At 46.2% G+C, this 27,316-nt stretch overlaps 3 protein-coding genes across 8 annotated transcripts in view; 1 reads left to right on the top strand and 2 right to left on the bottom strand.

The window, feature by feature from the left end:
- Positions 1 to 3,803, bottom strand: part of LOC120893287 (protein pellino) — a 39,485-nt gene extending 35,682 nt beyond the window's left edge. For 2 of the 4 annotated variants that reach the window (XR_005738124.1, XM_040295087.1), the window contains exons 1-2: positions 3,701 to 3,803; positions 1,228 to 2,733 (exon numbers count right to left, since the gene is read on the bottom strand). Coding sequence is in view for 3 of the 4 variants with exons in the window: in XM_040295087.1 (XP_040151021.1) it covers positions 1,228 to 1,238 (11 nt within the window). In the remaining variant the exon portion in view is untranslated. Of the gene's footprint in view, positions 1 to 1,227; positions 2,822 to 3,700 lie in introns of all 4 variants that reach the window. The other 2 variants (XM_040295089.1, XM_040295088.1) reach the window with 2 other exon arrangements.
- Positions 3,804 to 4,677: 874 nt separating this feature from the next.
- Positions 4,678 to 27,128, bottom strand: LOC120898106 (transcription factor IIIB 90 kDa subunit). The gene is made up of 4 exons (XM_040303495.1): positions 26,482 to 27,128; positions 26,293 to 26,397; positions 5,624 to 7,024; positions 4,678 to 5,498 (listed from the first exon to the last, which is right to left on the bottom strand). The coding sequence occupies exons 1-4, from the start codon at positions 26,918 to 26,920 to the stop codon at positions 5,365 to 5,367; spliced, it is 2,079 nt and encodes a 692-aa protein (XP_040159429.1). The 5' UTR covers positions 26,921 to 27,128; the 3' UTR covers positions 4,678 to 5,364.
- On the top strand, positions 8,819 to 26,014 carry LOC120898105 (BTB/POZ domain-containing protein 6-B). 3 transcript variants are annotated; one of them, XM_040303491.1, is made up of 6 exons: positions 8,819 to 8,950; positions 16,037 to 17,266; positions 19,988 to 20,362; positions 20,528 to 20,675; positions 20,760 to 20,976; positions 23,266 to 26,014. In XM_040303491.1, exons 2-6 carry the CDS (start codon positions 16,825 to 16,827, stop codon positions 24,499 to 24,501), a joined length of 2,418 nt encoding a protein of 805 aa, XP_040159425.1. In that variant the 5' UTR covers positions 8,819 to 8,950; positions 16,037 to 16,824; the 3' UTR covers positions 24,502 to 26,014. The 3 variants fall into 3 exon arrangements, with proteins under 3 accessions (XP_040159425.1, XP_040159427.1, XP_040159428.1); XM_040303493.1 differs by lacking the exon at positions 8,819 to 8,950 and adding an exon at positions 15,686 to 15,916; XM_040303494.1 differs by lacking the exons at positions 8,819 to 8,950; positions 16,037 to 17,266 and adding an exon at positions 18,710 to 19,206.
- Positions 27,129 to 27,316: the final 188 nt, after the last annotated feature.

A 27,316-nucleotide genomic window follows, 5' to 3' on the forward strand; every position in this document is an offset into this window, starting at 1 on the left:
TTTCAACCTTGACCAAACGACACATACCCGGCACAGCCGACAGTTGTTTCCTGTTCCGACACACAATCAATAATCAATGCAGCAATGCATTAAATCGTACTAAAAGCCCGAAGGCAAACGATGCAATTGCATCTCTGCTCTCTCTCTAGGCGGTAAAAGGAACTCCGAGCGAAACGCCCAGGAAACACAGCACACAACGCCACCGGACACGTCGCCCGCTGCCTGTTTGGCAAATGATTAGACTCGGCTGTAAAACAACGCCATTAAAATAGCGTTCAAACAACTATCGAATGCAGCTGTTATGACACACGGCCAGACCGTAATGGCTCGCTGAGACGGTGGTACTGTAACATCCGTCTGGTGTAAATAAATTCGCCAATCGATTGCACTTTGGCATTCTGTAACACACATCGCATGCGACACACGATTGGCCATTCAGACCAATGGTTTCATGCAGCGTAATATGTCCAATGTACATCGCATAGCACTTACTTTTACATACTTTTTTACGAGAATGAAGAATCTTCTAGCTAAATACACACAGTCCTCGGGACAGTCCTCTGACGCATTGTCCGATCAGTAGGCAGGTATTTGTCCCAACTGGCAGCCTCTTTTCCGGTGCCGTACCTGGTACAAAGCGATCAGTTCCTTGGGTGTATGTGTGCGTGTGAGGGTCGAATCGGTAGATAGTGTTTGAGGAAAGCTTCAATAGCACTGCAGCATGAAACAAAAGCATTGAAGCACTTTCATGCACTGTGTCCCATTTCCGTGGCTCCTTTGATGCGTTCTCCCCGTACCTACACGATCGATTCAAGCTTCTCCTGCGACGGTGTCATTCAAGAGACAAGAGCAAGCCCATTCTTCCTCTACCATTATTCCCGAGCACAGGCCATCACAGGTGCGGAAGGATGAGCAGAAAGCAACAACAACAACAAAATGAATTAACGCTAACAGAGCGGGGGTCAACCCAACAAAGAAGAAGGAATATTCCTGTGTATCGAATTTCCTGTTTCTTTCCCTTTTCAGTACCAATTGCTAGTTGCTGTCACAGGCTGAACTGTGTTCCTACAATGTGGCGCAGAATGGTATTCCTCTAAATGATTGAATTTACGTCTATAAGAACAATTTACCTACAATAAAATAAAACACAAAAACCCAAGTTCCAACTTGAAGAACGAAACGCAATAAAAAGTGTGTGCGAGAGAGAGAAAGAGATAAAAAACTTACCGTTTCACCATACTTTCGGCGACGTTTGTTCCGTTGGTCTCCGTAATGCCGACTACGACGATGCTTTCTTCCTCAACCGAGCCTATTGTGCACCGCAACGGGTGGGGGGAGGGCGCTTGCTGGTAGGTGGTGGCACTGGTTGACAGTATATTCCGCACTCACCAGGCGGCCGGTGTTGGCGTGCGCGGAATTGCACTTGTGTGAAGGCGAACAAAAGAACAAACAACCGGGGCAGCCAGATACCTAATGAACGCTGGCTCCACTTGTGGGCAGGAAGGAAAGGGGGAGCTCGTTCCGTCACAAACAAAAGAAAACAACCGAACGCAAATGACCTAATGGAACGAAAAAGAATTCCCGGGACAAAAATTAACACTTGTGCGTATATTATCGTACCGATCGAGTCATGAACGAGACAGACCCGGGCAAAGAGGGATTTCTGTATTTGATTCTGCACCACCAATTGCACTGAATTAATAAAACAACAGCAACACCATTCGCGTCGCACTGCTTCGTACCAAATTTTCGTCCTGCAAACCCCCGCACAAGATGCACCCGCGCCTTCTTTTCACACAGCTACGTTACACACCAACACACGCAACCACTGCGAGAGGACGCAAAAGCATCGGATACTGCGCACACTGCGACACGCTGCACACCACAAACAAAAAACAGCTGCCTGCGTCGGGGTACGCTGGCAATCTTTTCCTTGCTGGTGCTGGCAACACCAAAACAGAAACACACAAAGTAGGCAGCGAGAAATCAACACACTCCTAAACACGACACCTTCTATTCTGCCGTCACTTTCACCAATCGTTTCCTGCTGCTGCTGCTGCTGCTGCTGGTGGAGATGGGCTTTCAGGACGAACTAGCCACAACACGGCAGTACACTGCTAGATATACATACACTGAGCTACACCACTACTACACACGGCTTGCAATCCGACCAGCGATATACACTTTAGGCACACATATACACACAAACACGCCCGCTGAGATCAAGAGGATATGTATCCTTCTTTTCACCTCGCTTCTGGTGTTATTTGCAAATGGGCGCACTCACACACATGCACGCCGGCTTCAGAAGGATTGTGTGTCGCAAATGGAGCGAAATGGAAAGGTGCAGCAGTGCAATACAAAACAAACCCACAACACAAGAAAGTGGCAACACCGCACACTCAGAACACACTTTAGCTCTCTGACACACACACACACACAACACAAGGAAAGGCTTAAAACGGGAAACGAAACACTTGCTGCTGCTGCTGCTGGTGGCTGCTCTTGCTGCTGTTGTTTTGTGTTGTGCTAGCTTCTTTTTACTCGTTTACTTTTCGTCGTTCGCTTCACTTCACTCCAAGGCGGAACGACGCATCTACCACAGATGCACACGCTCTTCCAAGCGAATTGCACTCTTTCGCAGTACTAAAAATAGCATACCCACTTTTGCTACCGAGCTGAAGCACACTTGGATCTGCTGCTGCTGATGCTTGCTCGCTTGCTTGGAGGTGACTGCGTCGATATGCCGGGACCGACCGAAAACCCGAGAAAGAAACAAAGGTGGAAGAGGTGGGAGATTATGATGAGGCACACGTCGCCACTAAAATGGAGCGTGTGTCCAACGCGGAAATTATGGCGGACAATGGAGCGAGAGATGGATCACAAATGACACATTAATTATTTTCTTTAAAAAAAACTGGAATAATTTTAAAATTCACTATGCAAAAATATGATTCTTGACTGACTACCTAACGGTATATGGGTAAGGGGTCCGTATTTTTACCATATTTATATCATACTTTTTTTTCTTATTAGTCTCCCACACCACCTGGCTGGACCTGTGTTTTCCACACAATTCTATGTTTCAACGTCAAAGGGGAAATTTTTCTTGTTTCTGGACTAGCTGGAGAAAATCGATGATCCGATACCAAAACAACAATCACCTAACAACGCAACACAGCGCGCTGCATCACACACACACATACACACTCGCCCGCATCGCAACTTCGCTGCGGTAGGAAAATGTCTATCATCAGCTTTACCGAAATTTGCTTCACTGTCGCAACTTTCAACATTGGACACACAATAGATAATTTTAACAAATAATAGACCACTGCTGATAAGTCCTAAGAATGGTCGAGATTGGCTGAAAACCAGACAAGAAGCCACTTCCACCACCGAACCAGCAGTATCGTGTGGGTTAGTAGTGGTGCACACTCTGTTTATGCCATCCGAGCCATTCATACTGTAATGAAAAGAGGCTGGGATTATGCTCGCACTGACGCATCAACATGACACGCTCTGCAGAGTGTTGAAAGAAAAATGGTACCCTTCCTAACCTGAGCGTTCCCAACGAAAAGCGTCTCCATGTTCCATTCACAATTACACGCCTTTTAACACGAATCAAAACAGTAGAATATACTGGAGTTTTCAGCGAATCAAATAACTCCTACACCACAATTCCATGAGCAGTACTTACCTCGTACGAACTGGACGCGACCGTGTTGAACAAAAGGTTCTTGCCTTTTCTTCGCAGAAACGCACACAGATTGCTTTTGTTTGCCTCGGCCGTTCATTGACAAACTTCAACTGGCAAGAACTGAACCCGACCATAAACGCAACCATTTCCGAAGTTTGCCGAAGTTTGACAGTTGATTTGGGCCCGTTCGAAGAGAGCCGTTGCGAACCAGATTTTCGAACTGAATTTTGAATCGATCGGTACTATTGCATATTTTCTGTTGTGCGATTAGGATTGCGAACATGATGGCGACAGAATGCTGGGAAAAATTACTAGATGGCTCATTCTACAAAATCACGGTGGCATGAACGCCGCACACAAGATGATTACAGCATGAGATTAATTCAATCAGGAGCGATTTTTTTTTCGCTTTGTCAAAAAAGACAATTTCAAAAAGTTCAATAGTACTTCAGTTTCAATTGCATCTAGTAAATTCAAACTGTAGTAACAAACTATTGATCACCATACCATCACCATTGTTTGATTATCTTTAGCTAACTTTATTCCACACTTGTTTTAATGTTTTCTCAACTTTATTTAATGAAAAAGATAATAAAAACATACGCAAATGTTACAAAAGCTTTACCGAGATTGTCTTATAATTTACTCCATTCTGACCTATTGGGGGAAAAATGCTTTTTATTGTTTGATTACTGTATGTACTAGTTCACCACAGTAAATGCATACAGTTTTTCGAAAGAAACTTTAATATAGCAAAAAAATAGTGCAATTGTTCTTGCTGCTCTTTTGAAAGATGCTGTTGTCTTTCGGTTCCGTTTGGGAATGAAAGTTCATTAATAAACAAAGCATTCATAATAACGAATGCCATTTACAATGTTCTGGCTAGTTTCATTAAAAAAATATTCATTTGCAGTTCTACCTCAAATGCATATTCCTTCCCATGGAGTTTGTTTTAAACAAATAAAATAACACAATAGTTCCCCATTGCACATGTTGTGTATTATTTATCGCTTTTATTCGATTTTTGTATCCAATCGAGATTAATATTATGATGAGAAACGGTATTATTAAATTATGAAAAAAACTAAAGCTACTTTACCTGCTTAGTTCTAAGCCAATTAATGACTATCAGGCTTAATTTTCGATCGATACTTCTGATTTTTACTTCGAGAATTAGCTGCTGTACATATATTTTCTTCAGGGATTCTCCAAACAGCCCGAAATCGTAGCTTAGACATCGTTTTCGAGATAAATGCCAATCTATAACAAGTCATTAGTTTTTGGCAGACTTCACACACACACACAAAAGTCCAGTGTATTCTGTTTGACTGCAAAGTATGTAATTTTCCTTATTCCGTTTCCTAAAACTCTATAACATTTTTTGTATATTTTTGTCGAAATCAGCAGCCAGCAAGCGCACGTCTAAGCCGCGAGATAAAAAAAAGAAAACGTCCAACAGTAAAATTCCTACTGTACTGTTACTGTAGTTGGAGTTGCTGGTTTTTCTAATTATGTTCACTAGTCCCGAATTCGAACTGATCAAAAGATTCCCCTAACAAAATATCATATAATATTCTACATAAGACCCTAAAAACGTCACTTATCGTAATATTAAAATAAAGGTAAACTGTACATCCCTTTTCCCTGGATTACCATATTGCTGTTTAGTAATCGTCATCGTAGCCATAGTAATCATCATCGTCCCCGGTGTTAAGCATGTCAGCCAGTGATTTGTGTTCCGGTTCTGGTTCAGGTTCCGGTTCCACATCGCCCTCCTCATCGTAGTCATCGATGGTGTCTGCAACAACAATAAAAAGAATCGTTAGCATCAAAGACATGACCCCAGCAACATCATCTCAGCATAAGTAGCCCAATGTCAATGCTACCCGACATCCTACACACGCTGCCTGCCTGCCTGCTTACCTTGACCAGTTTTGGTCGTCCCATCTTCCGTAACTTTGGCCGTCTCGTCGTCGTCCGCACCCGCCGACGACACGACTGGCAGCGTTGCCTGAGCCGTATGCTTCTTCCTCGACGAGGCCCCAAAGTTTGGTGTAGGTTTCAAATTGCTTCTACCGGCCGCATCAGCCACCGGCGCATCGAACGGTTTCTTTTCCTGCTTGATAGCACGCACTGGTGATAACAATGGGCTGCTGCTGCTGCTGGTGGGATTTATCTCTCCCTTTATTTCACTCTTCGCCTCCACCGGCAGGGCTGTTGGTGCGGAAGTGGTCGCTGTTGCCGCGGAACCGGCCCCATCACCATCCGTTAACGTTTTCAGTATGTCATAGTTAATCTTGCTCGATATTTTCTTCTCCTGCAGTATCATCTCGATCGCCTCGCGGGCCGATGGCGATGGGCCAAACATCTTTTTCTTCACATTGCGCCGCTTCTTCTTTTCCGGCTTGCCTTCCTCGCGCTCCTTCGCCAACCGTTCCTCCTTTATCTTCATATCCTTCAGATACTCTTCGTTCAGCTTCTCCCACTGCATGTTCTTCGTTCGTGCCTCCTCCTCCGTCATTATGTACCCATTGATTTCATCATCGTCCAAATCTTCGGTCAATAGTTCACCCTCTCCGACATCACCTTCCGGCTGGAAGGAACCGCTGCCCAGCTCTTCACCAGCCGGACGCTCCTTCTCAGTGTTCGCACAGATAGCTCGCAGGTCCGGGCGCATACCTTCCGGGATAAATGATTTGCTACTGTTTGCGCTGTTCTTCTCCCGCCCACCACCACCACCACCACCACCACTGCCCGGTGTTTCCTCCTTCAAGCACTCGGTTATTACATCCATCGTGGACTCTTCTATAAACTGACCCGTCTCCTGCAACTCGTCAAAGTCCACATTCTTCACCTTGCGCTTCTTCCCCAGGCGGGTCATTTCGCGATCGAGCGCAGCATCTATTTCCGCCTGCAGTTGGTTAAATTCCGTCGTTTGCTCTTCCAGCTTCTGGAGGCGCTCTTTGTCCCGCTTGCGGGCAGCCTTGAATGCGGGCGGATCCTGCTCCGCCTCGAGATCGACCGCCATAAACTCGTCCACCGTTAGGGCGCTGCTAGGCGTTTCGCCAAACTCAAACAGCCGCTTGCGCAGCGTAGATTCGTGGATCTTGACGATGCGTACGATGTCGTTTGGTGTGCGGCTAAAATCGTGCATCCGGGCGGCTAGCAGCAGGGCGGCCCCGCACAAACCCGAAGGACGCCGGCCCGAGTGTATGGAATCCTTCTTCATGCGCTGCACCAAGCGTTGCGCCGTCATCGATACTTCGTGCGTTTTCTCCTTAAATTCCAGCTTGTTTGCGTAGCGCATGATGTAAATGCAGGGATCTACAAATGACGACAGCAAAAAAGGAAAGGAAAAGAATTTAATATATCGTTATGTATGGGTGCAATATGATTGAATTCTCTTCAAGGTTATGACCATGGCCATGATTGCTCGGTTCAATCAAAGGCTACAGTACAAGGAAGCGAGTTTACTACAGCCAGCGGAAGATTGGTTATAAAAAGGAACTGTAAATTGTCAGCTTCGTAGTGTGAAAAAAATACATTGGTGCATTTATTGAGCGAATTGTTTTATTTCCATTAGCACCATTACCGTATCTGATCGTATCAAACTTTTTCGAATGTTTTTTTGCTGTTGTAATTTTTAAACAAATTTAGTACAAAAGTAATTACTCAACTTGTAGAACAAAACAGACGATATTTTATACCTCTGTCTTTGCGAGATTTATGTAACACGAGCAACAGAAGAGAAAAAACACACAAGAAAACCCCCCCTTCAAAGGCGCAAATGCTAAAACCTAATGCCCACAAACCGGTTGAATTGAACCGGGAAAGTAAAAGTAACTCTTTCATCTATGGCTGCATCTATAAAGCCGACAGCATAATAATCCATGCACCGGTGGAAGCGAGCACGACCAGTTCTCATGCAATGATGCAGTTCACAGCCCAAGCTAGTTCCTGTTTGCAATCACCCACCTTCATACACTGCTCTACCAACTCAATGGCACATTTCTATTCCGGTGTGAATGCAAAAAACAAAAAACAACAGCTTTAAAATTAGCAAGCCACCATTTGTTGCTTCTCTCAAAATTGCTCCGGTGTTTGGCAATTCACTCTTTATTGTTCAGCTGACTTTAAAATCGCAACGATTACTACATGGGCCACACCACGTTCGAGTGATCGATCAGCTGTGGCCGTCACATTTTCAGCTTCGTTGCCAAATATATTCTCCATCCGTGGCCACCAGCTAGGCCGCCAGGCAAGCAGGCAGATCATCGGAAATACTCACAACAACCACACACACACCCAACAAACACTCAATAGAATATGATTATAAATGTTGCGACACATTTCCTAACACCACCCAGCGGCTTTCGTATCGATACGTGTGATGTTTACATTCGCACAAGGTTAACAAAAATTTAGATTCAAATTAAAGCGTCCATCCGAGTTAAACCGCACCGGAGACACGGTCGTGCTGCAACGGAAACGATAATCGAACATAACCGGCGCACTGCCACCAACACGGTCGAGAGCGTGCGCGGTGAAGAACGGTGACAAACATCCATAGTGATCGTACCTTTTGCAGATCGTGACCCTTGTATCCTCCGTTCTGGCCATACTTTCGCCTTCCCATGCAGAAAGAAACATTCAACAGAAAAGAGCGTACAGGAGGGGGGAGAAGAGCATCTTAAGGCTGTGCAATTTAATGCAATCTTGTTGCAACACTATGTGCAAATGCAGTGCCATCATCTTTTCCGTCTCTTTTTCTCCGTCGTGCCATCACCGTAACAGAATGGAAAAATTGGCCCCGCGCGTCTGCATGATCGCCGAAAACCGATCGCCACGCCAAAACAATCCTCCCAACAACAACAACAACACTCCCCGGCGCGGGGAGCATTAAAAGGTAGCAGACGGTGGGGATTCACTACCCCCCCCACCAACACTTCCACAAGTTGTACATGTGCGCGTGTGTACGGCGGCTGTTGTTGTTTGTTTTGGGTAGGGGATGCAAAAACACGCCAACGGAAAGCACCGGCCAGCGGCTGCTGCGTTGCTAATCGTTGCCAGCAGCAGCAGCAGCAGCACCAGCAGCAACATTCGAAGCGGCGACTGCTCAGTTTGATTTCAGTATCGAAGGGAAGCGAACGTGTGGGATGGTGCTGCCTCGCCATCAAGCGCGCAAGAGGTGTGTTGGTGTGTGTAAAAGAACGTTCGTGTAAATAATAGTGGCCGATTTTAGAACGATCTGTGAGTAAAATACTTGTTCTGTGTAAATTCATCCTGGAAATATGGAAGAAAGACAAAAAGCATCGTACAGTGGTGAAGTGAGCGTCCAATATGAGCGAACTATGTTGCAAGTGATGTTGCGGAGCGTTACATTACACCATCATCATTAAACGCCATTAAATCATTATTAAATCATGAAATCATTTGGATGGATTTTTACATGCATAAAAACGGAAGAAAAACCTTCCCCAACGACGTGATGAATCACATAAAACGCTCCAACACATTCGCAGACCCATGTGTGCGTGTGCAAGGCCCTGAGAGCTGTGGGCGCCAGAGACCTTCAAAACTGCGACACACCACAGAGCCAGATGGTGTGTGCGGCAAAAATGCGAGCGAAGATCAAAAACCTGCTGCTACGAAAAATACAAGCAGCTGACCGTGAAATGGATAGGGGCATTGCCAAAAAGGCGCAGCGCGCTACAGCTTTCTTACCAACTTCGGCCGCTCGTAAATAACAGCTAGGATAGTCGTTGGCTTGGTTGGGTTGGTAAAATTCTAGGTTTAGTGAAGCACCGTGTTATCAAAGAAACGGATGTAGCGACCGGTTTTGTGTTTGCACATTGCTTAAACACAATCGAACACTAAACAACTTGATGCGGAGCACTCCGATCTAGGGAATCCATTGCAACTTCTACCGCTTTGGCCAAAGGTGTGGATTTTTTAACGAAGCAAGTTTATTGAAACCTCACGACACATCGTCGAAACATCGGGGCCACACTAAACCCTTCTCGCCCTATGCCTCTGTCTGTGGCGGCATTAGGTTCGTTGCTCCACGACGGTTGACAAACTGTGTCAGTAGCTGGTGGTGACTGACCATCATGGTGACGGGGGCAGCCGTTCTCAGCTGGCGACAATTAACCCGGCAAACGGGGACATTCTTCGAGATGGTTCTGCTGTCCGGGGCGAATGGTGAACGAGTTCTAGAACACCACTTGTTGTCTTGCACCGCGCCATGGCCTCGTTGTACTACCCCCGCGTTGGTTGTTTTTACTTGCGCTAATCGAAAGGAAATCGTGTCTGTCACACTTATTAATCGACGACGGAATGGTGCTAAGGAGAAATCGGTTTTCCGTCCGTGGTAACGCTCTGCGACGCAAATTATGCGACAGTAGTGCCGGTCTTCTCGCCGTAGTCACACACGGCTGAGTTTACGCACATTGAACAAACGAAGGGCAAAACGTGTTTCATTAACCACTACTTTTACTCATCATCTTTAAATATAGTCGTATGTGCGCGTGTGCGTGTTTGTGTTTTAGAATGTCACAGTTTCCGAAACCATGCTTGGCTGCTCCTTTTATACGGTGTTGGATTACAAGCACATCTCATCATTCGCTTGGTTTGCGACTGTCTGCATGCACGCGAAACAAAGAACTTCAACAAGCGACGAACCCTCCTGTATGTTCTTACTCTCTCGCCAACCGGCACATGTTGAGCGAATCGTGCCAGCAGCGTTGACAAAACGGTATTTTTGCCCCAGAAGCACTCAAAAAAATGCGATACCATCCCAAATTCGGCAATACTCTCCCTTGCGTGAAGCGGGAGGGTTGTCCCCAAGGGGAGCGCAACCGTCCTTCAGGTGGTATCTACATTGGGAGCGTTTTTTTTTCCTTCTGTATTCAGTAGTGCCCCCCGTGATGTCTGTCCACCCAACATCATGCATAGGCCAAAGTGTAGAAGGAAAAAAAACCCTCAGATCTTGTCCTTCAGGCGTCAGCGAGCAATTCGTAGATGTGTGTTTTCTCATCGCTCTCTTTCGCCTATCCACCTTCTTTTCTTTTACTGCAGCGGCCGCGGTAACACACACTTTACGGTTCATATTATTTTTATTTTTTTCTTCATAACATAATTTTCAACTTCTACTGTGGCTGCGTAGCCACACGCACCCCTGCCACTTACCCGGTCCACTCCGTCCGATGGCCTTGGGAGATGGAGGAATGCCGAGCGCTGCTGCTGCTGCTGCTGATCTCGCTCGCGCTGGCTTACGGACACGTCTTTTAACCTTGCCACGAGCCAAACCGTCATGTCAAAGTCAACCATCAGTGAGCGATAAAGGTCAGCAGCGGCAGCAGCAGCGGCAACACGGGACAGCACGACGACGATCGCCATTCATTTTTTTGGGCAGATTTAAAATAACATTTGGCTGGAGGTCCCAACCCCCCCTGTTGAAACTCCTTCGCGAGTGTAGTGTAACGGTTGCACACATTCTCTTGTCTCTTCTCAGCTGATCGTCAGTAGGCCGGTCGGTGAGGTTGTTGACTGACTGGTGGCGCACTTAATCGATGCTAGAAAGCATTCCCAAACAAAATCACCCCGACAAAAAAAAGTATGTGGACACACACACACACACTAACACACACGCACATACAGTGCGATGATTGATGGTAAGCGATTTGGCATTGGTTGAAGTTGCAGCATGCATGACAACTTGTTGCCCACGTGCTTTCGGCATTTCACCAGAAACAAACCTCCTCAAAAATAGTTAAAATTGAGTGGTACTTTTTAGACGACAGAGAGAGAGAGAGAGGGAGTGAGCGAGAATATATGCAATCGAGGAGATTTCTTCATCGAACCGAACAACTCCATGCCTATACTTATTAAGCAATAAAACGCTTTTCGCCCAAAAATAACCAGAAGCAGTTTGATTAAAAACCCCTTCAATGCTTTAATTTTCTGGTGCAATTTCAAAGCCAGCATAGGAATGCGTTCCTGGATTCTAAATGGAGCATTAACTACCCATTGACGCATTGTCGGATTACGCTTCGCTTGGGAGCGCAACCAGCAACCCAGTCTTATGCAATCGATTTCCGTGCTGCGCATGCAACTCAATTACATCCCTCACCCCTACCCTGAACGATTCACGTACACACCACGTCAACGATCAACTAACGATCCCTTTTGCGTGATCGCCAACTACCACCGTTTGGGCGTAGCTACCTACCACCCACCGCATTTCCCCGGCTGATACCCAAACCCCAACTGTTTGGCGATGCGTACGCAAAGCACACATATTTTCATAACATTTAACGGTTTTTACGTGCTGCACGTCGTGCCGCAACATTGCGTCGCTGCAGTGTCGGTAGGTAAGGTGGCAACCGGTGCTCGGTACCTTTCCTTCCATCATCGAGTGTCATCGTGGGTTAAACAATCGCTTGCCGCATTTCCCCTTTATCTCTTCCTCACTCTACACTTTCGATTGCAATGGCTGGCCAGTCTGGGCTGACGATCAAATGGGACGCAGGATCCCTAGCCGGAGGATCGACGAGGGAGGGCAATTTGTCTCAGCGACATCTCCACCAAGTTAACGTGTTTGTCTGAACCGCAACGGTGGTTAGTGCCGAGTTTGAACCGTAAAGTAGGTTTGAGCATCATCTTGGAAAGCTCACGCGCGCCCGAACATGCTGGAATATTAGACAAATTGCACAATGTCCATACACACTCGCTGCAATTGTCGCCAGCTGGAGTAACAACCGGTTGCATAATCTGTGCCGCCGACCCAGCCAGCCAGCTTGTCGAGCATATTAATGCAAGTTAGTTGGTCGATTGTCTCTTTCTTCCCCAAAGCCATGGGCGCCCGTATCAAACACATACCCGCAAACACACTAGTTTAGTAGTACGGGACACACACTGGTGCGGCGGCGCATTAAATCGACCGCGTAAAACGTATGGCGATTAATCTTGCAACAGACTGTGCGCACTGGTTTCTACTACCGCACTCGAAAAGGGACCGGTTTGCTCTCGGTTTGCATTGGAGTTGGCGGTTGCAATACCTTCTGGAAGGTACGGTGTGTCCGTCTAGATGTTGCCGCTGCCCGCTGCCGGAAGTAGGAAGCGATGTGTAAAGTAAACATACTTGCATCGCAACCACACACACACACACACACTTGGAAACCATGTACAGAGCTGGGATGGATATGATGTACGCCCGTGAACTTTGGTGAAGATGAACGACAACACTCCTATTCACTTCTATCTCCGATCGAATGTTGTTCTTCCGGTCGGTTGACTTTGAAGTAATTACTATGCATTGCGACATTGCGAAAAAGTATTACAACACATGCTTGTTGTATGCCTCCGTAGATACGATCAATTTCTGCATCGAACACATCTTTTTGAAAAATGTCTCCGTTTCCTGAAACGTGTTCGTTTCAAAACACGTTTCTGTGAGAATATTGGTATTGATTGAACGTACATGTGTTCGATGGATTGCTAAATCCACAGATGAAATAGAACTTTAGTTTTTCGTATCGTTATGAACAAAACGAAAAGTCATCATACTTCACAGCGATGCAATTACACATAGTGCAAAACACATAAAGTTGCTTTCGATAATTTGATTGTGTATTATTTGAATTTTGTAGCAAAACATTGTGCATTTTGTTTAAGTGTTGAAAACTGTACACGGAAAACAAATTTCTATTTCATATCCATATTAATTTGGGTAAAAAGAAAAGAACGTTCTTACTTACTTACGTTCTTCGACGCAACAACCGTCAAGGCCTTCCTGCCTATATCACTAACGAGCCTGGTTATCATTGTCTTATTAACTACCCACAGTAGGATAACCAGTGACAGGGAACTGTGCAGATGTACAGTCGTTAACTCGCACTACTTAACAACATGCCCAGTCGTGGGTTCAAGCCTCGTATTGGCTGTCCTCCCGCAGCAAGGACTGACTATGCGGCTGCATGTTACTTATTAAGTCTCGAAAGCCTGTACAGGTATTCCCCGATATACGCTATACTCGAAATACGCGATTTCTCAATGCGCTTTTTTCTAAATTTAACAGTTCTTTGGGCAAATTGTACTAATTTGACACATCGAATGTCAAATGCAAAATAAAATCCCTTTTGGTCGAATTTTAAAAACCATTTTAAAAGGTATAAAATTACAATCTTCAGGTGAAATCAAATCAACTAGTTAAGTGGCTAAGACCTACTAATTCAAGCAAAATTATTCAAAAATTGGCTTAAATTGGACTGAAAATCTCGAAATTTGACTTACGCTAATATTCGAGATACACTATTGCCTCCGGTCCGCATTAATAGCGTATATCGGGGAATACCTGTATAGAACGTCAAGAAGAAGAAGAATAAGAAGAAAAATAGTCAGTCCTACGGTATGGGGATACGGAGCATATTAAACCCATAACTGGTTGACAGGCAAGTCGAGCGAGTTGACGACTGGGTACCACGAGATCGACCAAAGAAAATTAGTCACTTAAGTAATACTTCAGCACAAAACTCAAGATTTGCAATGGTTTTTAAAGTTTTTTTTAGTTAGTCTCTTGTTTACTCTTTCTCACACATTTTTTAGATGTCGAATGGCAAACTCTTCATAACTAAATATTATTTGAAGCCGAAGGGTTTTTGTTAATTACAAATGTTTCAAGATTCAAAAAGCAATTTCAGTAAAACGACGAAACATATAAAACAAAGCGATCAACCATCAATCAATGAGGATCTAATGATACCACAAAAAATATGCTACCAAATGTATACCCACGAATCGCTCGTACACCATTTTCAGCATGTTGTTGATGTACAGGCATACATTCAATCATTACCACAATCGCAAACAGAATGCAAACCCACAATGGAAAAGCAACCGATAAGAGATAAGTGAAAATTAAGCTTAGGAACAACAAATCCCCGCCCGGAGAAGCGAACGCCCGCTGCACATTAGAACTTAGCGATGTAAACCATCGGACAATCGCGAAGTGTACCTAAACCACCAACGGGGACCAAACATGACCGAACCCGTATCGTAACCGTCTTATCTTCCGCTGCGCACTGGGGCGTACGGTTTTAATGCGCACCGACCATATCTCAGTCGGGCAGAGGTCATCTTATCGCTGCTAGAAGAGCCAAGGTAGGACACGACGGCATTGGGGCATTGGAATTCAACCCCGCGCCATTCCATTTCTGCTCCACCCTGTGCGGATTGAGCCAAGACACGCGCTTCGTGGTAGAATTTTGACCCCCAATCGGCATCGTGTCGTCGCGCGTCTTGTGTGCCTTTCAACGACGCTTAACTGGACACCCAGTATGGTGTCGAATCATAGTGTGTTGGCTCGCACCTTTGAGAACCGATCCAGCAAAGTGTGTGAGTGTGGTGGTAGATGGGCATTGAACTGAACTGCTTTCTCCGTTTTCTTCGTCATAAATACCGCCAAAGTGCACCACAACCATCATCGTCAACAACAACAACAACTACAACAGCATGTGTACCAATTGATTATAAGCAATCGTTTAGCCGTGACAGTTGCCTTTCCTACCGTCTCTGTGCACCCTCACAAATAAACGCCACAGGACTCCGCTGCCACCAAGCGCACCCCACCGCATCCCCATGCTCGCCCGCTCTCCCGCTCAAGCGGACACAGTGCGCTGGACATTATAACCAGGTCAAATTGAGCTCCATTAGCGGTTCTATATCGCGGCTGACACACAATTGCTTCCCTTTGCTCAGCACCTCACCCATATCACTCGTCTGCGTGTGTGTGTGTGGATGTGTTCCCTCATTCACAATGCCATTACTTATTCATTGTCAGCTTGCAAATTTAGCTTTGGTTCTGGCCGTGCATGGGGCGACAAAACGTGGGGTTGGTGTGCGGCGCGGGCAGAAAGGAAACACAGAGAGAGAAAGAGCGCGGGTTAACGATTCTACCGGGCGCAGCGAAACGAATGCAATAGTAGCGGGCAAGCAGGCAGCAGCAGTCGTCGTCGTCGCCGTGTCCAAGTCGGCGTCGCTAAGGATAAACATGCAGCGGGTGGCGGGTTGCGGAAACGCAGGGAGGACAACGCATTTGTTATTGTTTTGCTGGTTTGATTAAGTAAAGTGCTACCGTGCAACCCCGTACAGGTGTTTTTTGGTACCTGTTGGCTGCGATATTGAGCTGGGGGGTCACATTCACGTGTTAATACTGATGTATGTGTGTGTGTGTGTTTGGTTTGTTTATCTATTTTGTTGCAGTGACCACGCGCAAGCCTTCATAGAAATCGGAATATTAATTTAATCTTTTTTCTTCTTCTTTCGCTATCGTTTCAGTTCTAAACAACAGCTTTAAATAGTGCCTTTGCCACACTTTGCCCATTAGCACAACACTGTGTGCCAGGGTGATGCTAACGTAAAGTGCCTTCAGGGTTTGAAAACGGGACACACTTACCCCATGTACGGGAAGACTAAAAGTGGGAAAAAGTCGGAACTTCACCGTTCACATGAAACCAGCGTGATAGTGCAGTGCCATTGTCGTCCAGATTATAACACTGTGTTCAAACGCCTGCCACTACTACTACAGGCAGGCAGGCAGGGCAGCTGTGCATTTACTCGAGCGATAAGCGCACATCCGCGCGCGCACCCATCGCTGACCAACACAGAACCATTTGCACCATACTTTTATGGGTGTTTGAATTGATGCGTGTACCCATTCGTGCGCTTGGATTCTTCTCTCTCTCTCTCTCTCTGTCAAGGAGCTTTTAAGTAAGCCAAAGTCGCAACAACAAAGAAACAAAACAAAACAATGCTAATCCGGTAATGATTTTGCTTGGCTGAAATAAACCAATCATCATCTTGTGTGTCGTGAATTGCACAGTGTGTTCCACAAGTGTTTTCAGCGCGCTCCCTCAGATCTGTGATGCACACGGTTGCGCAAAATTGGTTGCAAATTAACATCCCATGCGCACTGTGCATGTGTTAGAACAAAGCGCGGCAGCCGCGATATAGCTCGTGTCGTGATCGTGCAGTGGTTTTGAGTGAAGGGCCGCGGGCGAAGGCGAGGGCGCGCGCGCGCGTGTATGTGTGTGTCGGTGCAAGTGTGAGGACCCGCAGTGCGCACCATGGTGGACATAGGAATGGTAGAGATAGGACTGCAGGACGAGTCTCTAGTCGATCACATCGGTCGGCAGGTGCTGCACTGGATCGTCGGCTACTCCACCGCCTGGTACGCAACGCTCAGCCATTGCGATCTGGTCGACAACTTCAAGAAGGTGGACTCGGGCGCTAAAATACTGCTGCAAGGGCTCGGCGTCAAGACGGGCCACAACGACGACGAGGACGACGACGAGGCAGAGTACGGCGAGGAGGAGTACGACGAGGTGGTGCAGGAAGGTGGAGCGGAGGGCGAGGTTCGACGTGTCGTACGGCAGCGGCGCAGGATACGCCGGGCGGCCGCCCGTGGCTTCGTCAATCGATACCATCCGCTGGTCGAGTACGGCGAGCGAAACTTTGAGAATTTAATGCTGGCCGACCTGATGGAGAACTGCGAACGAGGAATTCCGAGTAAGTGGCCCATTTTCTTTTTTATCATAATTTTCCCGGGCAAGGGGATGGAGGGAGGGAAAGATGTGTCTATTATGTGTGTGTGTGTGTGTTTCTATGAGTTGTGCGTCGTAATTGGGAAAGTGTATCAAGCAGATCGATAGAGCTATTATCCCAATGACGTTGCCCGATCATTGCATCAGCAATCAAATCATTTTATTATTACTTTTGTATTTGAGCCAAACGTTAAAATGGAACCAAAGATTTTAAATTGTGTGCTGAGCTTATACATTGTTTCAACAATTCTATTGGATAAATTTTCCCTTTCGATTGCATGTCCCTTTGTGTGGCGTGTGTCTGTTGTCTGAGAAAGTTTGTCAAATATGTATGGTGTTTACCTTTCACACATGAATCATCATCGAGCAATCGTCTTTTTACAAGCACACATTGGTTGCCCATTGATTCATTGATTAATTGTTTTGCTTTAGTGTATCCATTGCGCTTACCAGAAGCACGTGTGTGGAACGGTTCGTTCGGTGCATATTTTAAATCGAGCGACATTGAACGGACCATCCCCGGGGGCCATCCATTATTCATTCCGCGTGCAAACTAGTGTTGTCGCCTCGGCCCCAAAAGGTCAAGGTTGCGTTCCAGTTTCGGGGCGAATCTTCTTTTTTTCTATCATTTTATCGAACTATGCATTTTTGGGGTGGTTAAGCCGCCAAACAAGTTTTTACGCCGTCGACCACATGTTGACTGCCAAACTTTGAGCAATATGCATGGACAAAGCATAGAGCTTCATTCCAATCTCTATACCAACAAAGTTTCGCGTATATTGCAATAATGCGAAGTTAAATAGTGAAGTTTGCGGCTGATTTTATGATTAACGGCAATAAAAAATGGTGCGGCAGGGGAGAGAACCAGCAGGTCGCACTGTAAACCGCTACGAAAGATAATCAAAACAAAACACCAACACCACACGCACACACACCAACAACATCAGGCACGCATGCGCACTCACACTCCTTTGCATGGGGCTCGCTGCGTAGGCATAAAAGGGAAGCTACAAACAAAGTACATCTCCCTTCTCTCTCTTTTTCGTTTGACATATGCCGTTGGTAATGTGTTGGTGTTGTCCAACTGCACAGGAATAGAGAGGGTGCTTCGGAGAACATGCACTTACACCATTGTACGTTCGTTGTAATGTTTACAATTGCAATGGGGAATTCGAAGTGAAAATGTTACCTTTTACAAGTGTTTTCCCCTGAAGTTGATATGTTCTTTTTATAAAACAAAAAATAACTTCAAAATGGACCGTAAAATATCGCAGAACCCTACATGACAAGTGATGTAAACAATGCCCTTTGCACGCACACACTCGAACGTTGCTACATTTGTATACGCTCCCGCTCTCTCAGTTGAGCGGGCGCTTCTCTCTCTTCAACAAACGCGTCGACGCGCACCTTCGCTGTCGTAGGAGTGTGCTGAAACTGCTGCCATAGATCGCCCCGAGCAAACGGGAAAACTAAGATGGCTGTCCGTGATGTGAAGTTCGTGTCGTGCTCCAGTAAGATGGGGTTGTGCGTTTTTTAAGAGCTCACAAACCAACGCAACGCAATCAGGCAGCGACACTGCTAAACAAATTCATCGAATCCGTGTGAGGTGCTACACAGAGTGTGAGAAGTAAATTGGATTATACCCCTCCCTGCACGAACGATTCGGCTGGTGAATCGACGACCCAACAAGTGCAACATCATAACGCTGATCTAATTCGCGTCTCGCCCCAACCGCAAGCGGAACGGACAAAAAAACCTCGCGAAGAAAATTGCTCGAAACGGAAGCGAGTCTGGAAGAAGCACGGCAGCTTGGTACTACTATGTCCAATCTGTACGCCAAAATATCGCAACGCCCAATGAAGAGAAATGAGGAGCAAATTTTTTCCGTCTTTCCGTACCACAACAGTAAGCTGATTTTCACTTTCCTGTTCTTTGGTGTTTGATGTTTAGCTTAAAAAACCGTTCTTTGTCAAAATTGTCGTCATTTGAGGGTAATAGAAATTGAAAAAAAACCCTTTCTTTCTTTGTTGCTTTACGAATGCTGAGTCACCGATGCAGTCATTTGAGGGGAATGGAAGTTGAAGAATTTGTTCTTTTCCTTTTGCATGGTGAAAGATGAGTCACCGATGCAGAGTTGCGGGGAACAGAAAGCAAAAGGGCAATGTATCGAACGATGATGCTGCTGTCCTTTTTCCCTTCCATCGCGCTAGAACTATCGACCCGCAACAATGACAGCTTCGCGTAGCTATGCTGTTCGTGTATGTGCGTGTGTGTGTTCGGCTGTGTGCATTTGTGTTTCTATGCCCCATTTGCTTGAGCGTGTTTCTGCAGCGGCTGGATTTTGCTAATCGCAGCTGGCGGTGCATTGTGACGTCATCGTCATCATCAACCCCATGACGATGTACTAGAATGCGCATAAAAGGGCCGATGTAGAATCGAGCTTGTCATTCTCAACCCCTTACCGAGACGGGCAACAGCACCGCAGACAAAACACGGTGTCTGCCCCTTCCCCCCCGTTTCGAGTTTGGTGTTCACTCCCCCATTCCCCATACAATTGCTGCATCGTCTTGCGCGTCTCCTCCTTCTTGCCCTACTCGGCCATTTCGTGTGTGCCAATCTTCTGTGTGTGCTGTGGGTTTCGGTACTAAATGCTGTGCTTCATGCTTCATGTTTCGCCCCGTTGCAGTTGAGATGTTCAATGTGTTGGCCCCGTTCCATCAGAACAGTGCTGGTGCAGCTGGTGCCGGTGTCGCTGCCGCCGCTGCGGGTGGTCAGAACGTGCGGCTAGAGAACATGCAGGTGACGCAACCGTGCAGCGGACCGTCCTCGCCAACAATTGCATCGCCCGGTGCACTCAGTTCTACCTCGTTCTGTTTGGCCAACGGTGGCGGAATCGGGAGCGTCCTCGGCAGTGGTGGATGCAGCGTCATCTCCAGCACGACAGCAGCCGATACGGCGGACCCGAACTGGCAGGCCAACAAATCGACCGTACGCGAACGCAATGCCGCCATGTTCAATAACGATCTGATGGCCGACATCCGGTTCATCGTCGGTTCCGACGGTAAGTTTAGGCAGACAAATGTCGCATCTCGGCATCTCTCTCCCTCCGGTTGCGTAATCAATATACGAGTGAGATTATCATTAAGATTGTATGAGCATTGTTTTAATTACGTGTTGTGTGTATGTGTTTTTTCTCCCTTTGCTTTTCTTTTTCATCCGTGTGCAGAGCAAGTGCAAACGATTCCAGCCCACAAGTATGTACTAGCGACGGGAAGTTCCGTTTTCTACGCCATGTTCTATGGTGGGTTGGCCGAAAACAAGCAGGAAATTAAGGTACCGGATGTGGAGCCCGGTGCATTCCTGACGCTGCTGAAGTAAGTAGTCTTCTGTGCGCCAGTCATAGAAAACGACTCATTTGTCCCGTGCACTAAAAACCCGCAAATTATATCCCGCTTCAGGTATCTGTACTGTGATGAGATTCAGCTCGAAGCGGACAACGTGCTGGCAACGCTGTACGTCGCGAAAAAGTACATCGTACCACATCTGGCCCGGGCGTGCGTCAACTATCTGGAAACTAGTCTCACGGCGAAAAACGCCTGTCTGCTGCTGAGCCAGTCGCGCTTGTTCGAGGAACCGGAATTGATGCAGCGCTGCTGGGAAGTGATCGATGCGCAGGTATGTTGTGATAGTACTATCACCACCAACAACACCACCACCACCACCACCACTTTCGCCATCAGTAGCAATAATAGTAGTAGATCCCGTAGCTATAGTACTAGCAGTAGCTTATTGCGCCCCGTAGATAGGCAAACCGTAGCATCCCTCAAAGTTGCGCTGGGCAACTGCAGCATCAGTATGCCCTCGTCGCCTACTAATCACGACGAAGAAGCAGCATGCCGTCGCTCGACGGGTGCGGTAACGCCGGACGACGAGGATGAAAGTTCTGGCTGCTCCTCTGCATCGACGGCGATGTCTAGTGCCAGTAATAATAGCGCTGCCGCTGGTTGTGTGGCGACAGTAGCCTCCGTGCCGTTCTCCTTTATTACAACAATGCAGGGAGAATCTCTATTGTAAGATGTAATAACTGAACTGCACGGAAAACCGTTGTTGCATGTCAAACACTATCACATTCCTCCAAACCGTAGATAGCGAAAAACCTTTGCATCGCTTCCATGATCACATGGAATGTCGTTTTACCACTTCTTCCCTTACTTCTCTTGGCCGGTTATTGTAATGCTACTAACGCTCGTGTCTATTCTAATCCTTTGTCTCGATGTGTAGCTGTTTCTATTCTCTGTATTCCTATTACGTGCCAATTGTCGAAAATCCCTCTTCAATTAATTCTTTATCTGTTTTTACACTTTTGTGATTACCTTCACCTTGCGCCTGTCTTCTTTCTTAACACTCTCTGATGCGCACACTTCTATAGATCACAAAAACGCATTGGCAATGGTATTTCTCCATTTCTGCTTACAGTTGTGTACTATAATTGTACACGAAATTTGCACAAAAATAAATAGCTCAAACCTCGAAATTCGCCTTGCCATCATGTTGTGGAGGATTCATCAATATTTGTAGGTTCTTAACAAACCTGACAAATCTTTTACACATAAAGATAGCTTCATGCAAGCGAAATCCAATTTGCAAATGTAAAGTTTTAATTCACTACCTCCTGTGTATATTTTGACTAAGGTAACAAATGTTGCATCTTGAACATCTTGATTTAACAAAAATACCCATTGCGCAATGCCATCGACCACACAGGTACTTTTGCCCGACATGCTTTAGGTGCTTATTAGAACACATAAGTGAAACTGCAATATTTTAAGTTGCTAGAATTGATATTATTCTTTATGTTGATGCAATGTAGTAGGAATAGTTAGCCTCAGGATAGGGCTTTAATTCTCAGTCCACCCCGCGGACGTATCTGATTGTTGCGCTTTCGATGGGACCCGGATGGTTTTATTGTGTTTTATCATTTTGTTGTGTTGGGTTTGTGCCTCTCAATATCTCAATGTGTCTCTGTGGTTGTGAATTGTTTATGTTTTCTACTGTGGCCTGTGTGTATGTGGTGCGTGTGTGTGTGTGTATGTGTGAAAGTATATCTGTATGTAAGCGTAACCACAACGAACGTTTATCAGAAAATCCATCGGTGTTACATATCAATTTAGAGCTAAGCTAGGAGCAACCAATACAGCAGCAAGTAGGGACTGATGAATGACAAAGGATTTTGGCCAAGGAAGCAACACAACTAGGGCAGACAAGTTGATTGAGCTAGACCAACATCGTAGGTATAGATCGTAAAGGTCACACCCAAAAGGAAGGTCGACGCGAACAGTGTAATAGTAATACTCAAATCAATCTCGAATTTATCTAAGTGTATCGATGTTGTGTCTCTAGTTGCTGAAGTTTATCTATTAAAGGGTCAAACGAATACTCTACTCAGTAACAGTTTGTGTAACGGCTAGGTTTTTACGCTAGGTTTTTTTTTTATTTCATAGAGAAGAATGCAAACTATTAATGAAAATGAATGAAAATGTAACAAACAACCAAAAATATTGCAGTTTCAATTATCCTATGTTCGGTCGCTCGCTGGGAAGTGTCTTCGGTTTCAATTTCGTTGAATCTTCTTGAACTATTTTTGCGTAAAGTTGTTCGTATTTCAAATGCCCAATGAGTTGGGTGGCACTGTACTCTCTTCCTATGTATTATCCACGATTCTTTCTTTTATGGTAATAATGCACCTAAGCCTTATCCTTCCGCCCTCTCCAATTGTTGAAGCAAACATCACACTACCTACATGCCATAGAAGCTGTGGGTCGTCTTCTGAGAGCGTGAAACCAACACCCCCACCCCCCTTGTAAAAATGCTTTCATCATGGCCCGGCCCCCAAACGCTTTCCTGCGTCCAAGTTCTGTCCATCACAACACTTTCCTTCTTTTATTTTCCATTCTCACCCCGTAGGCAGAAATGGCCATCAAGTCGGAAGGCTTTGTCGACATCGATCTGAAAACGTTTGAAACGATCCTCGCGCGAGAAACGCTCAACTGCAAGGAGATCCATCTGTTCGAGGCCGCTCTCAGCTGGGCCCATGCCGCCTGTACCAAAATGGATATCGAGCCGACCTCGTCCAACAAGCGACAGCTGCTCGGCCAGGCCCTGTACCTGATCCGCATCCCGACGATGACACTGGAGGAGTTTGCCAACCGGGTCGCGCAGCTCGGCATACTGACCAACCAGGAGACAATCGACATATTTCTCAACTTTACCGCCAAAAACAAGCCGAAGCTTACCTTCCCGGTGAAGGCGCGGGCCGGCTTGAAGACACAAGTGTGCCATCGATTTGCGTCCTGTGCGTACCGGAGCAACCAGTGGCGCTACCGGGGCCGGTGCGATTCGATACAGTTCTCGGTCGACAAGCGCATCTTCATTGTCGGCTTTGGGCTGTACGGATCGTCAACGGGGGCGGCTGATTACGATGTGAAGATTGAGCTGAAGCGGCTCGGCCGCGTGCTGGCCGAAAACAGCACCAAGTTCTTCTCGGACGGTTCGAGCAACACGTTCCAGGTGTTCTTCGAAACGCCGATACAGATCGAGCCGGAATGTTTCTATACCGCCTCGGTCGTGCTGGACGGTACCGAGCTCAGCTTCTTCGGACAGGAAGGCATGAGCGAGGTGAGCGTCGGTACGGTCACCTTCCAGTTCCAGTGCTCGTCCGAGAGTACGAACGGGACGGGCGTGCAGGGCGGTCAGATACCAGAATTAATCTTTTACGGCCCAATGGGCGTCAGCCAGCAGAGCAGCATTATATCCGCCAGTGCGAGTAACAATACGATCAACAATAATCACACCGCTGCCGGGGGACATACGGCCGGAAAGCAGCCGAGCAATAATTCTGGTGGAAGCAGCAGCAACAGTGTACCTTCTACAACGACGACATCCTCCTCCTCCTCCTCCTCCTCTTCGGCGCATGGTGGTGGTCTCTTGCTAATGGGTGCTGGCGGCAGTTCGTCACCGTCAAACACCCACAGCAGTGACCGATCAAATGTAGCTCCGTTTGGAAACGGGGGCGACAATGATGGGGCATCAACGGCCAGCGCTAATGCTGCCGGAATAGCAAATTGGTTGCCGCCGTCGGTTGCGGGCATGTCTGCTGGACAGCAACAATTACTGGCTGGTACTGGCGAACCAACAGAATGAACTACCGTCACTAGCGGCGCTTTCCGAAACGAGAACAGAGATGTGCTTTGAAAAAAAGATATAATTCATATGTAGCGTTTGCAGCGTCTATTCAGTCTGCTGTGCACAACAAGATGGTGTAAATCATAACGTTTGTGTAGAAATCTCAACGCACAGTAGCGAAACAAACATTACCAAGAAATGTCCACTGTGTTTTGCTCTAGGTGAGATGAGCTTGGGAAAATTAATTACTACATTATTCACACTTTTCCGTAGAAACAAAAAGAAAATTAACCTTATACACCCGCTTTGTAGCAGTCGCTTGACAGGGAAATAATTTTACTCAAATAGCATGTTAGTCCCTCGTCAGAAACAAAGATCGGGGTTTGATTCTTCTAGAGCTTTCGTCTTAGGTCTTCCAAACATTTTTGTTAGCTTGTTTTTTTTGGCATTTTTACTATCTTTTCCCAAAAAAAAAAAATTAGCAGAATTTCTTAACATTAGCATAGAGTGAAAGCAGCAAATTTCTTTGGTAAGATGAAAAATGGTGACCATTGCATGGCCGCCCTTCGTTGTGACTGAGATTTTTTTTTAAGTTTTACCACACACACACACAAATGCCCTCAACAAAATCTTACACTCACCCCTTGCTTTTATTTTCGTAACATATACCAAGCAGCTATTCACGATCACAGACAGAGTAGACTCCCCAAAAAGGGATTTACGGTACAACGGGGTAGAAGTCAACACACAATCAGACCATCTTCAACCAGAAGTTGGTGAGCACAGGCGAATGTGGGACGAGAGAACAAAGAAAACGGTTTCCTTTTTAGCATGTAAGTGATACAGGAAGATAGAGCTAAAGCGTGGTAGGAACGGGAAATATAAGGGTCAGCATCGTCAGCAATAGATAGCACACAGGCCCTGGACGGAAGCGTACTCCAAACCCCTACTTGATAAAGGGAAATAGAGATGCCCGTCTCGGGCTACCGGATGTGCATGGGTGGCAAATTCCTTAAAATACCATAGCAAGCAACTAAAAAGATATTTTGCGCACGAATGTCGTTCATCTATATTTATGTTGTTATCATTTGGTTTTGTTTGGCACGAGGCAAAGCTTCATCGTTCAAAGTCAGGTATCAAAAAATTTAGACAAATTCGTTAAAGTTGGCATGCTTAAGTTAATCCCCAAGAGCATATGCGTTAACGTAAACAAGATTTAGACATCAAAATTTTGCTCTGTTCGTTGGTTATTTTTTATGTTCAAACTTGAAATCGTTCCGTTTCCAGGGTTTGCGAATTGTTTGCGGAAAATTGTTCGCAGTCCAATTCGCTGCGTTATGCTAGTGCCCTTAACTGACGAGAGAGAAAGAGAGAGTGTGTGTGCGATACTATAGTGGGGAAAGAATGTGAATATGCCATGCCGTGAAGGCACTGTCACAGACGATATTATTGAAATGCGCGATCTATATACTTATATATATATTACAAATTTGAATCGATTACTGAATAAAATATCGTAGATGCAAACCTGGGGGTCTGTTATCGTGTTATTGGTACGTGTTTGAACATGAGAAAAGTCTCTCTTTGAAAATATACTCTTTGCAAGGGTACAATTAGAACCTATGGGGACCATTTCTCCTGCATCTCAAAACTAACAGATTTTTCCGATCAGATGATAAGAGACTCAACAATATCACGGCTGTCGCCCTCAGCGAACGACTGAATTGTTCCAATCACCACATCAACCGAAGCACAATTCCCATCAATGAAGCGACAAATAATGTAATAATCGACCAGTAATGTACTCACCGATGGATGGAATATTGAGGCAAAGCGATTGAGAAAGTTTGAGGTAAGTTCTGCCAAGCTCGTAGCAGCAAATCTGCAACACATCGCTAATGTCGATCAGCAAATCTAAAAACAGTGTGTATAGAAAGTAATCATCCTTTGATTAGTTGCGCTGTCCCTGGCTTCAAACAGTCCGGCCACACTACTTACGAGACGTTCCCTCCGTACGGCACGTGATGTAAACGCAGGCCGCATAGATGTGCGTATTGCGCCGGCCACGGGTTAGATTGCGTATCAGGGCCATCTTGAAGAAGTTGCAGGCCGTTTCGATGCAATGGTTGTTCAATCGCAGCTGGCTGCACAGGTGCGTAATACCTTGGCGAGCTTTACGCAGCGTAACCTCGCGCGATTCGGTTCCAGTGCTGACCTGAAACTTTCCATACTGCGTTGCACCGCCGCGCGAATCGGACGCCACGAACTGGCCGACCGCGCTTGCTGCACCGTGTGCATTCTCCTCGAACTGCACCTCCGATACGATGATGTTGTCCTCCAGCACCGACCCACAGTTCGTGCACACGGCGTCGCCCCGTGCATTGTCGACCTCGATGTCGGCACTTCCACAATTGTTACACTTCCGTCCGGAGGACATTTTATCGGCGCCCTGCAAGCGACCGCAAATCCGCAATTCGCTACGGTTCGGCGAGGCGCAGGTCGGTGCGTTTTCTTTCGATACGTTTAGCGCTAATGCGATGCGAGGATTCTCCAGCAGGGTACGAAAAAACTGTGCAGTGTAGCTGTCAGTTCTAGGAAGCAAACAGGTAGGGCAGAAGAAGAAAGCAGCATCGCAGCTCGTAAACACGGCTTTTCCGTAAACAAACCGCTGTCATCTGCCCGGGAGATCATTTCGAGTTGACAGTTAGATGCAGTTTGGTGCCTTTTGTGGCACCGTTTTGTGTTTTGCTGAGCCAAATTAAGCAAAAAGGAAAAAGGTGTTAATATGAAACCGTCTCTAAAAATCGAAATAAAAACGCAAGCATTCCTCCAA

Source organism: Anopheles arabiensis, chromosome 2, assembly GCF_016920715.1.
Source record: "Anopheles arabiensis isolate DONGOLA chromosome 2, AaraD3, whole genome shotgun sequence".
NCBI lineage: Eukaryota > Metazoa > Arthropoda > Insecta > Diptera > Culicidae > Anopheles > Anopheles arabiensis.

Coding starts and splice junctions, on each gene's coding strand:
- LOC120898105 (XM_040303491.1), top strand. CDS start 16,825: ATGGTGGACATAGGAATGGTAGAGATAGGACTGCAGGACGAGTCTCTA. Junction 17,267..19,987: donor CTGCGAACGAGGAATTCCGA/GTAAGTGGCCCA, acceptor GCCCCGTTGCAG/TTGAGATGTTCAATGTGTTG. Junction 20,977..23,265: donor GGGAAGTGATCGATGCGCAG/GTATGTTGTGAT, acceptor CTCACCCCGTAG/GCAGAAATGGCCATCAAGTC.
- LOC120898106 (XM_040303495.1), bottom strand. CDS start 26,920: ATGTCCTCCGGACGGAAGTGTAACAATTGTGGAAGTGCCGACATCGAG. Junction 26,398..26,481: donor CCGTACGGAGGGAACGTCTC/GTAAGTAGTGTG, acceptor CACTGTTTTTAG/ATTTGCTGATCGACATTAGC. Junction 7,025..26,292: donor CCTCAATATTCCATCCATCG/GTGAGTACATTA, acceptor CGTCATTTGTAG/ATCCCTGCATTTACATCATG.